Source organism: Copidosoma floridanum, unplaced genomic scaffold (assembly GCF_036245765.1).
Source record: "Copidosoma floridanum isolate Cflo_tuat_1 unplaced genomic scaffold, Cflo_Japanese_pri ptg000020l, whole genome shotgun sequence".
Classification (NCBI taxonomy): Eukaryota; Metazoa; Arthropoda; class Insecta; order Hymenoptera; family Encyrtidae; genus Copidosoma; species Copidosoma floridanum.
In genome coordinates this window covers 28,217,364-28,230,196 of record NW_028321897.1, presented here as the reverse complement: position 1 = coordinate 28,230,196, position 12,833 = coordinate 28,217,364, and the positions used below count along the sequence as shown (strand labels likewise).

Here is a 12,833-nt window from a genome sequence, read left to right as displayed (position 1 = left end):
CGTCCAAACACGTCGATGCTCATTGCGATACTGACTTGAATTCACCTATGACTCAGTATAAGTATACACCCTCCTTCTTGTGACTCTTCAATAATTAATGTTATCTGATTATCATGGCTTGGATTTCCTGCCTACCTTTCAGCTATGAGTAAGCGGAGACGATCTACCAGCTCATTTGATCGTACCAGTGTACATAATCCACTTGGTGCTGCTGCTGCATTGGTTTAGAAATTTTATAGTAAAGTAACATTGATTCTCCTTTTTTATTGCTGATAAGATCAAACGTTAGAGCTATAATTTTATTGAATTTATTACTATTGTGCGTTCGAATAAGTTCATTCTTGCCCTCTCGATGTGCACTTGAAGTTTCCAGAAGTACATAAAATTCACCCGAATCATCTTGAGTGATGCAAGTTGTATCAGGATGTGCTTGCACAAGTAGTTTTATCAATCTAACTGATATAGAAAATCTTATGTTATTTATCCTAATTTTATTATTATCTAAATTTTTTGGTGAATTTCTAAACTTGTACTTTCCATGTACTTTTCTAAGCTCATACACCAAATGTAATAAACCTTCCTGGTTTTCATTTACTATTTTCAAGTGTGAATTATTGGAAGTGTTCTCTTTATTATTATCTGTCTGATTTCGAACGGTAACATTCATGTTATCATTACCATTGACATCATCGTAATTGCTATTTCGACTCACAGCAGACTCAAACATCGTAACTTTATTACCACTGTATTTTTTCTTTCTTTTTTTATCCGTTTGATAGGCAGCTATAGTGTAGAAGTATAATTAAAATAATTATTAATCATGGAATGACTACTTTCATCCCCTTTCTTTGTTTGAGTCACGATTTGTTGTTAAGGATCGATGATTGGTTTAAAAGTCTCACTAAGTGCTCTTTTAACCTTATCTTTTCCAAATTTTAACAATCCATAATTCTTTTTGATGGCGTTTCTTGCCTTTACCAGCTGATGAAGAACGTCGTTTTCTCTCTCGTACATGTTGACGATTTGACGTCTCAAAGTAGACTGATTAGTTCGCGCTACATACGACCTATATTTACAGCAAAACTGTCGAAACCTTTACGGTATCGGCCGTTGATCATCTGCCTATCCTTGTCAATAACAACGAAACCATATTTATCATCATTTTAACAGCTTAAGCATAAATCTTCAAACCGACTATAGGACATATCAGAATTAACGTGATCATCGTACACATGCCTTAAATTAAGTTTATCTTGACGAAATAGAGCTAAAAGATTAAAGTTATCTCTCACAAGGTGCTTCGGTACTTGTACATATGACTGACAAAGATAAAAGCAATCGATATTTTTGTCTTCTTATGCAGTGAAAGCTTTCCCATCATCCTGTTTTTTGCATGCGATATCATTAAAAAATTATAATATAGTTTTGTAGAGCATCGTCTGGAGACACTGCTTCATGTTCACTAAAAGGAAAATATTGCACACCATCTATAGGCTACAAAAGCTCTTTTAAAAACTTATATTTCGGTTGGTTAAGCGACTTTGAATACAGATAAATTTTGTTAAATCTTAGTCTATTCAGATGTATGATTAGCGCTAATAAACTGTTTGTCTTACCACAGTTTGATGGACCACAGAAAACAGCTCAAATATTGTCAGGTAGTAAATCACCATGTCGACTGGAGCGCTTTTCCTGAGTTACAACAGCATCAAAGTTAGGAATAGGCAATTTTACGGATTGCTCTTTACATTTCATGTCTGCACTGTACAACTGTTAGACTACAACTGACGTCTAGTCCATGAAAACACTGCTTATATACTTTTATGGTTGCACATTTTCAGATCTGCAGACTATAAATACGATAATTTCCTTCTCTAGAGCTCAGTCGTGATCCAACCTCCGTAAAGTGATGATCATACATAAAAGAGGACGTGGTCTTCTGAATAAGATTATAAACACTTTACCCGCTGAACTTCACATACTAGGCTATCAGTGTTGCGTTCCAGGTACTAAACTTGTGAAACGTCTTGCCAGAGGTGATCCAGACATAAACTCACTAGACGAAGGATGCAAAGAGCACGATATAGCTTATTCTCAGAATTTAGAAAACATCGGAGCTAGAAACTCAGCAGAAAGAGTCTTAGCCGAGAAAGCTTGGCAAAGAGTCAAAGCCGGAGATTGAAGTATTGGAAAAAAGCAGCGGCTCTAGCTATTGCGAGTACTATGAGGCTTAAAAGTAAATTGGGTATGGGTATGAAAAGTAAGAAGAGACCGTGCACTGCCTTGCGTAAAGTCATTAAAGCTGCATCGCGTAAAATAAATACCAAGAGCAAAGATGCACACACGATTATTACTTCGGCTTTGAAGGGGGCGCGTAGTGCAGTTAAAAAAACAGGTGGTAAGAAAAGTGTAAAAATACCATGTATCTTACTTCTCCCTGCTCAAACTGGTGGTGTACTACCTTTAATACCCTTATTTGCTGGTTTGAGTGCAACCAGAGCACTAGCTAATGGTGTAGCTGGAATATTAAAAAGTATAAATGCTATTAAGGCTGCTAAATAGCAGCTGCAAGAAAGCCAAAGACACAATAAAACTATAGAGGCTATTGCACTTGGAAAAGGTCTTAAAATTTAACCATTTAAAACTGGATTAAGTGTCTACTTGGAGCCATATGATGAAAGTAGTTAAAAAAAATCAATGAAACAAAAATTTATGTTCGAGCTTTAACCAACATTGATGTGCTTGAATATGCTAAAAAGCTGAAAATTCCCAATTTTCGTGGGGTATTTATGCGAAACAACTTACTTTCAAATGAGCCACGATATCGTGAAACTGCTATTGTAAATCTTTATAAAAAGTCACCTTTAGATTTAATGCTGTACTTGGGAGTTGTTTAGGTTAAGTATAACCATCAAAAAAATCAAGACTTTGATTCTTTTAACTGCGGTCTTTAGTGTTTACTATTCTTATCAATGAGATTGTAAAAAAATATATAAGGGAGTGTCATAATCAAAAATCATTCATTTGCTTTTCAGGAGTCATGGAAAAAACATGGACATTTAGTCTGTCTGGTAGTTCTTCTATATTATAAGCGCTGTACTTTCCACCTATCGAATTATCCCCAGAACATAACTACGTTCTTGGCTTAGTAGAACTCCTTACATTTAATTTGATTCCAAATATTGACGAAGGTAGTAATAAATTTTACGTAGGTGATCAAGTGGTCGGTTTTTCTACAGATAGCTACGAAATTCGAGATATAGTCATTTTTAGTGGACGTTTTACACCCTAAGGAAATAACTATTGACATCAAACCCAACAATAACACACTGCGTAATATAATTATTTGTAGCCATACGATTGATTTCAAACTAAAAGATTCTATAGGCCGTCTCTTGGGTTTCACTGAACGTATCTTAGAAGATAACGTCACCCATAACTCAGACTTACCTGTGGCTATTCTGAAAGTTAACGCATTACAAGTTGAGTGCAACATCACCACTGGAGCCTACAACGAAAGAAAGGTTTATACAATTCACAAATTTTTCCCAGCCGTCCCACTGGGATACAAAATTATCGAAGTTCCTTCAAAATTAATTTATTTACCAATCGTTGGGCACACTATTTATAACATACAATTTCGTATAGTGGACCAGGACGGAGAGTTAGTCAATTTTTGTGAGGATGTCGTAACGATAAGGTTGCACATAATACCTTCACAATAATAGGAATCGCTTACAATCATAAAAGGTGTACAAGGAACTCGATATGTACTCCAAAGCTTGGTCGACAGCGAGCATTCGAACCGTCAACACGTCCACGGAGAACACAGCTGAAACGTCAAAAGCTTACGCATCAAAAAATTTAATTTCTAAGAAGTCTAGGATTAAAAATAAAAGGCCCTGGTGGAAACTAACTTGTATATTCTTATTTTGTTGCATCAAGCAAGGAAGAGGTTCTAAGCATTCAGTCACCTGTCACCTTGGACGAGTCTATTGCACACTATGAGATCCATGCTCATCAATCATACACATCTGTAACTTATGATAATAGTGACGAATTCCGTATATCGATTCAGCATCAAGACCTGTGTCTGCTACCAACAAGTATGTCCCCTTCGCGTTCATGGAAGGTTAGTAAAATCAGACGATAATACGGAGCAGCAAGTACTCAATTGGTGAACAACGCCATCTGCCACTTATTCGAAGAAATCAGATATGAGATGAATGCTATAGAGATAGATAAATGTAAGAATGTAGGTCTGACGACCTTTATGAAAAATTGGCTCACATTTAGTGCTGATCAGGATCTAATGCCGGTTGCTTTGGAATTTCGGATGATACAGATGAACTGATATTAACGGCTAATTTAATGTCTTGATTCCTCTGAATGTGATATTAGGTTTCGCTGAAGACTATCGCAAGATTGTTGTGAACGTGAAACATGAACTCACAGATAGTGGCTAATGGTGACGCTAACGCAGTACGAGTCTAGGAGGAGTTTGAGATAGAAATATTGAAACTCGAATGACATATGCCCTATGTAGTGATGTCGGATTCTCATAAAATTCGACTGCTTCATTATTTACAGAAAGATGAGTTCATATCCATGAGTTTCCGAACTGGGGAGCTCTATGAATATCCACTCTTGCCCACAACATTAAAACATATTTGGACACTCAAAATATCCAATTAGTTGGAAAAACCACGCTATGTAATTTCAGCTTTTCAGACGAACTGTAAGAATCAAAGAGGAGTTAATACTAGTATGTTTGATGATTGTAACATAAGGAATGTAAAACTCTACTTAAATTCGCAATATTATCCCTACGGTGATCTCAATTTCGATATAACAAAAAATCAGTTTGCACTGTTGTATGATATGTATGCTAATTTTCAGAATTTGTATGATGGCGAAGATCGTGCCCCGCTGTTAAGCAAACTCCAATTTCTGTACCATATACCTCTCATCGTCATTGATTGCTCCAAGCAAAATGAGTCGCTGAAAAATGCTCCAGTTGATGTACGTTTGGAATTTTAATCTCATGATAATTTTCCCGCCAATATACCAGCCTATCGCTTAATTCTACACGATCGCATTGTTTAATACAATTCGATGAGCAGAGATGTCAAGAAACTCATGTAAGGTAGTGGTGGGGGTAGATGATGGTTGTGGGGGTAAGACTATAAAGGCTCGTGCCTAGCTTTTCAAACATCATTCGTCTTTTAACCGTCATGGAGAAAGATTACAATAGCAGCAATAGCTGGAGCAGAGAAGAAGAAGGAAACAAGCAAAGACAAGAAGAGATAAAAACAGAAGAACAAAAAGGAATCAGAAAAAAGTAATGAAATATAGTGATCCGCTAGAAAGGAGAACATTAAGTATCAAAAAAGGTCCTACGCAATTGATACTAATGGATTACGTAATTGACATGCAAGGTTTTAAACAGCCTGTTGACGATTTAGTTCTCAAGGAGTTGGCTATACTACCGCTTCAATTTAATGGTGAACCTTTAGTATTTCTCTTCAAAGAGCCGTTTCCATGGCAACGACTCTCAGACAAGTACAGAAGAGAAAACTTATGGTTGGAACGCTGTTTCTACGGTATACCGTGGGAGTCGAGAACATTTACGTACAATACTATAGGAACAATTTTTCGAGAACACCTACGCAATGCTAGAAAAGTGCATGTATTTGGCTCATTGAGGAAACAATGGTTGGAAAGATTCAAATTCATTGTTCGTGTCATTACTAATTTGGGCTATCGTCCAACTGATAAAATAAAACTAGCCACTGTATGCCTGCATTACAATGGGGCGTACAAGGCCTACTGTGCGCATCATAACGTTAGACTGTACAAAACGTTTATCCTAGATTTGCCTGAGTCCATGGAATGAATGTAAGTGATATTTATAAAACTAAAATAATTTACTTTTATTTTTCAAACCATTATGTGTAACAAATAATTGTTAATAAAGTTTTAGTTTTCTTATCAATTTTTCCCATTCCATTATATGCATAAATTTTTTTTTTTTTTGCAACCACGGCGCCCGAAAGTAGCAAGTTCAGCAGCGGAACTGCTGTGCCTTAACAGCACCTACGTTCTGTTTGCTGCTACTGTGCAATAATGTACGGAGAAAAGAGTGAAGGTATAAGAGTGCCCGTAGGGACCCCCTACTGCACAGTAACGTGCGCAGTAAAGTGAAAGAGGTAGTAGGGTAATGGGACTCAACGCAGTAGCATTGCGGCCACCAGGCCGAGCGGCTGCCAGGCCGCAAACGCCTATGGGGATTCAAGGACAGTGGGGATTCTAGGACAATGGGGATTCTAGGACAATGGGAAATCCCCACTCTCCTAGAATCTCGATTGTCCTAGAATCCCTACTGTCCTAGAATCCCCACTGTCCTTGAATCCTCATAGTTTACCTACTAATGTTTTAAAAAATATTAACAAAAGCATAAAAATATTCCTACACTGAGAGAAAATACAATAAAAATTACTGTGCTAGAACGGTAATCTGGTGGTGTTCAGTCGTCTAGAAACTTTTTACTATTTGAACAATAAATTTCAGTCTTTAGAACAGTAATTTTAGTTGTAAGTATAGTGATTTTTACTGTTAGAGGGATCGAATTAGCTGAAATGTCGGTAATTTTTGATGAAATTTAGACTAGCTGGAAAAAAGTATGTTGTAGAGAATTAAACAATGCCAATCAATTGTAAGAAAATCGAACAAAAAATATTTTCCGCTAAGGCTTAAAAAAAAATGGCAAAAATGGTAAAACGCGGTTTTTAGCGTTGGAAATGAACAATAAGCCTTTAAATAAAAAATAAAAGTATAGGAGTATGCGTGGAAAAAATGCGAACAAAATGAGCTCTGGTTGATCCCAAGTGGCCTGGAAAGCTGGGTGTGAACGGCTCATAGGGCAAAGCCGTCAGGGAGTTGTGCCCCTGCCCGTATCACAGCTAATTGCGTTGTTCCAGGCGGGAACAAGCGGACGCGCCTCCGTGCTGGTGCCCCGTGGACACGATCGTCGCAAAGGCTGTCTCCGAACGGTTGGATCTGGAATGACCAATTAAGAGTCGGGGCAGCTGACGATCGTGACTAAAGCGTCCGCCTCGGTACCCGAGCTCACCGCTCATGCAGGCTGATAAAATGTATCTTCGGTCGGCATGAGAGGTGTGCTCGACACGACCCAACGAGCGCTTCGATTTTTCCAAATCAGACCCTTGGTGGGTCTCGCTAATAGCAGGTGGTTGTGCTTCCTAGATTCCTCTAGTACTAGCAAGAGGTTGTGAGCCCCTTTTATGGTGTGCAAACGGCCGGGAACGGGGAGCAGCTTCAGCCATCGAATGGAGAACACAGCTGTGCACTTCTACGTGCGTCGATTCCCTTCTGATCCCAATTGGCCCGGTGGTTTCCTCGCAAAATGCAAAAAATCTCATTTTTTGAGCCAATATTAAAAAATTAACTCTTTTTCGCATAAACATCAAGATCTGAAATTTGGCAGAGTTATAGCTTTAGTAGTATTCAACAACCACACCAAATTTCAGCAAGGTCGGATCAATAGTTTTTGCAAACCGCAGCTAAATGCAAAAAAAAGTACTTTGGCAAAAGGGCCTAAAAAAAGTTGTTTACAACGTTAGATGCAATTTTTTTGCAGGACGGTATTGTTTAATACTTAAACTACAATTTACCAAAGTATCAAATTTTTTTACAGTGTGGAAGTTGGTTATGTCATTTCCAAGAAACCATTATTTTTAAGAGCATTTGCAGTTTAACCGTACTCAGTCGATAACACCGGAGTCGAGCTTGAGAAAGTGGACGTGGTTTATGCATCGGCGGCTACGGCGGCTTATGGCCCCTCACGCGCCCTACCGACGTGCGCAAAAAATACCCATTAGGTTTATCATTTTTTAAGCAAGTTCCACAAAGAAAAAAATTTGATACTTAGATAGATTGTAGATTAAGTATTAAAGAATACAATCCCGCAAAAAATTACATCGAACGTTGTAAGCAACTTTATTTAGGCCCTTTTGTCATAGTACCTTTTTTTGTATTTAGCTGCGGTTTGCAGAAACTATTGATCCGATCTTCCTGAAATTTGGTGTGGTTGTAGAAAACTACTGAAGCTACAACTCTGCAAATTTCAGCTCTCAATGTTTATGCGAAAGAGAGTTATCAATTTTCTAATATTGGTTCAAAAAACGAGGTTTTTTGCATTTTGCGAGGAAACCACTGGACTAATTAGGATCTACCGGAGCTCAGTGTGTTTGTATTTTTGCCACGCATACTCTTATATTTTTTATTTTAAGGCTTATTGTTCATTCCCAACGCTAAAAACCGTGTTTTACCATTTATGCCATTTTTTTTAAGCCTTAGCGGAAAATATTTTTTGTTCAATTTTATTACAATGGATCGGCATTGTTTAATTCTCTAAAACATATTTTTTTCAAGCTAGTCTGAATTTCCAACGCCAAAAACGTAATTCGATCCCAATATCTGTACAATAGAAATTACTGTCCGATGGAATGGTAAAAATTAGATTGGCCAAAGTAATAAGTATCCTTTCTAAAAAAAAAATAAAAATAAAAACCAATTTTCCAGTATTTAAAGCTGCCCCGTTAGTAATACTAAGTATTTGAAGAGTACATTAAAAAACACATCTTTGAAAGTGTTTCGTGGCAATTTTTGAAAATTTATATCATTTTTAATAATTGACATTAAACACTTGAGGATGTCTTTTAACATGTAGATGTAACATCCAAACGGTATCACCATTGGTGTACTTTAGAATATTGTTAAATTGATTTTTAATTTATAGGGAAGAGTACTTTTTATAAAATCGCAGCCAAGTTCTCAGGTGAGTTTTTGGCATGAGATAGAGTCACCTGAGGTCTTAGATTGTCACCCGACTAGAGTCTCACTTGATTGTCGTACTTAGACACGCTTAGTAGCCAGGAATCGCAATTTTTGTGGAAATATATATATATATATATATATGATGTGCGTGTGTGTGAAAGTGCAAAAAAATAGTCACGTTATGTATCAAGAATGTCATCGATTGATTGAATATATTATTACGGTGGAGAAATCCACCCGTAATTTTACATGCTTTTTCCAAACCCACAAGTATCCTGATAGTGACAACTCTTGTTTAAAATTTTTATATTTTTAAATGCTTTTTTCTGACAGTTGATTTACTGTTAAAGTATTAAAGCTAGAGTATTTAGCATTACTTCAAAGCCAGAAACCAAGTCTTGTTTGTCAAAGGAGTCAATTCCCTAAAGATTAGAGACGTATGTGAAATCAATGCGATCCAGTTGGAAAAGATTAAATGAGATTCTACAGTTGAGTTATTCTTATATATTAATCTGAGATTGGTGTTTTGATATACTTTCTGAATATATCTACAGGTTCAAACGCTTTATTGACCACAACGAAAATAAGTGCACTTTTGACAGGTTCTGATTGGAAAATAAGTTATCGACATGATAGTAGCCACCACAGTTTAAATAAAATTACGTTAAGAAAATTACAGTGGTACTCCAACAGCTTAACAAACTAGTTTTTTAAGACATTTGAATGAACTAACGTTAAAACCTTTGATTTTGTCTCTACTTCTAACAGACAAGTTCTCAAAAATATTGTCATTACGTAGAGATGTATAATCTGAAAGGTTCTATCATGGAACCAGATTGATGACCTAATAAACAAGACTAGATGCTACCTTTCAAATAATGGTAATGACGTTAACTTTAATTTTTCAACAAAAAACCAACAGACATGGCAAAGCATGCGATGTAAAAATATAAAAATTCGAAATAAAAAAGTTCTCGTTATGAAGATACTTGTAGGCGTAGAAAGAACACTTAAAACCATAGATTGATCTCTTGATGATAAGTGGATATATAATCGACCAATGAGATTCTTTACGTACCACATAAATTTAAACTTGAGGTATGGATCATTTCTCCCTTGTAACTCGGTTCATAATCAAACATTACTTACACTTTTTAAGTATAACCATAAAGTTGTAGGCGTGTTTCTTCGCATCTAGTCCTGATGCATTGAGTTTCATTTTTAATTACCTGACAGGTCACACTTTACGAAGCACTTTTTGTACAAGACATTAATACATTATGACAAATAAATAATACCAATAACAACATAACTTGTGTGGTCCATTTTTTTTAATGATATTTTATTTTCCGGTGACCATTCATACACAAACATTCAAATTTTATCATCCAAGAATCTTTTGTGATGGCGAGAGATCTATTCTCAACGAATCAGCTCACTTTGCTCAGCAGCCTGACCAGCTATCACTCCGCCATAAACTCAACCTAAATTCATTCGATCAGATAGTATACTATAACCAAAATTTTTTTTCTTTTCATTTTTAAACATTAGTAAAATCAAACTACCCTTATTTTTTTAATATCTCAGCACCAATCAATATTAAATTCTGTATAATTTAACGTTTAAACAAACTTTACCGTAGCTTTAGTGATTAAAAACACGGCTTCTTGGTTAATAATGTTAATGTCTGGATCTGTTTTTATAATCAATTTTACTCTTCCTATAGGAAGAGTTGTAAGTTTGACTTTTGCATCTTCATCCTGCAGCTCATGCATTTTATCTTGTAACAAGTGAAGTTTTTCTGAACCCATATCTAGGATAATTTCGTTAATTTCGTAAAGATCTGAATCGTTCAACTTACCTATCCCTATCTTAGGCTGCAATCCTTAGGCTGCAATCACATGGAGCGCCATAGAGCGAGCAGGATAGAACTGTCCCAGAGATGAGTAGAGAGATTGCTAACGCCACTGCTACCGCAGCGTTGGGTTAGGCGGAATCAATATCGGAACTTTTTCCCTAGATCGTATATATAGCTATAAGATCTAGGGAGAATGTTCCGTCGAGCAGAAAACTCAGCAGTGAAGGGGCATTGCCAAAGACACGCGAAAATTCAAAATTGTAATATTAATAACACAAGTGCCTATCACCCAATGACCCGGGGCGCTAACTGGCCACTCTGTTAAATAAATAATTTTTAAATAACACAAGCGCCTATCACCCAATGACCCGGGGCACTTACTGGCCACTCTTTTAAATAAATAATTACTAAAATAACACAAGCGCCTATCACCTCATGACACGGGGCGCTTACTGGTCACTCTGTTAAATAAATAATTATTAAAATAACACAAGCGCTTATCACTCAGTGACTTCGAGCGCTTACTGGCAACTCTGTTAAATAAATAATTATTAATAACACAAGCGCCTATCACCTCATGACCCGGGGCGCTTACTGGCCACTCTTTTAAATAAATAATAATTAAAATAACACAACCGCCTATCACCTCATGACCCGGGGCGCTTACTGACAACTCTGTTAAATAAATAATTACTAATAAATAACACAAGCGCCTATCACCGTATAACCTGGGGCGCTCATTGCAAATCTAATAAATAAATAATTATTAATAAATATGTCAAGCACCTTTTTCCTGATGATCCAGGACACTTATTTGCAACACTATTAAATAATAAAAAGTTGATCGATAACATATGTAAACATATCACAATTTTGATTGCCTATCTAGTACGACAAAGATCTTTTTAAATGGCGCTCTTATAATTTCTTGATAATTTATTATTAAATAGTAGCCAGTAAGCGCCCCGGGTCATAAGGTGATAGCCACTTGTGTTATTTTAATAATTATTTATTTAAAAGAGTGGCCAGTAAGCGCTCCGGGTCATTGGGTGATAGGCGCTTGTGTTATTAATAATTATTTATTTAACAGAGTTGCCAGTAAGCGCTCGAAGTCACTGAGTGATAAGCGCTTGTGTTATTTTAATAATTATTTATTTACCAGAGTTACCAGTAAGCACCCCGTGTCATGAGGTGATAGGCGCTTGTGTTATTAATAATTATTTATTTAAAAGAGTGGCCAGTAAGCGCCCCGTGTCATTAGGTGATAGGCGCTTGTGTTATTTTAATAATTAATTATATAAAAGAGTGGCCAGTAAGTGCCCCGTGTCATGAGGTGATAGGCGCTTGTGTTATTTATTAATAATTATTTATTTAACAGAGTTGTCAGTAAGCGCCTCGGGTCATGAGGTGATAGGCGCTTGTGTTATTTTATTTATTATTTATTTAAAAGAGTGACCAGAAACCGCCCCGGGTCATGAGGTGATAGGTGCTTGTGTTATTTATTAATAATTATTTATTTAACAGAGTTGTCAGTAAGCGCCCCGGGTCATGAGGTGATAGGCGCTTGTGTTATTTTAATTATTATTTATTTAAAAGAGTGGCCAGTAAGCGCCCCGGGTCATTGAGTGATAGGCGCTTGTGTTATTTTAATTATTATTTATTTAAAAGAGTGGCCAGTAAGCGCCCCGGGTCATGAGGTGACAGGCGCTTCTGTTATTTATTAATAATTATTTATTTAACAGAGTTGTCAGTAAGCGCCCCGGGTCATGAGGTGATAGGCGCTTGTGTTATTTTAATTATTATTTATTTAAAAGAGTGGCCAGTAAGCGCCCCGGGTCATAAGGTGATAGGCGCTTGTGTTATTTTAATAATTATTTATTTAAAAGAGTGGCCAGTAAGCGCCCCGGGTCATTGGGTGATCTGCGCTTGTGTTATTAAAAATTATTTATTTAACAGAGTTGCCAGTAAGCGCTCGAAGTCACTGAGTTATAAGCGCTTGTGTTATTTTAATAATTATTTATTTAACAGAGTGACCAGTAAGCGCCCCGTGTCATGAGGTGATAGGCGCTTGTGTTATTTTAATAATTATTTATTTAAAAGAGTGGCCAGTAAGCGC

General features: G+C 36.6%; 1 protein-coding gene across 1 annotated transcript in view; it reads right to left on the bottom strand.

The window, feature by feature from the left end:
• PolE4 (DNA polymerase epsilon subunit 4) overlaps positions 1–10,710 on the bottom strand; it is a 60,686-nt gene extending 49,976 nt beyond the window's left edge. The window contains exon 1 of the mRNA XM_089593905.1: positions 10,497–10,710. Within this exon, the coding sequence (XP_089450031.1) occupies positions 10,497–10,670 (174 nt within the window). The 5' untranslated portion in view covers positions 10,671–10,710. The remainder of the gene's footprint in view (positions 1–10,496) is intronic.
• Positions 10,711–12,833: the final 2,123 nt, after the last annotated feature.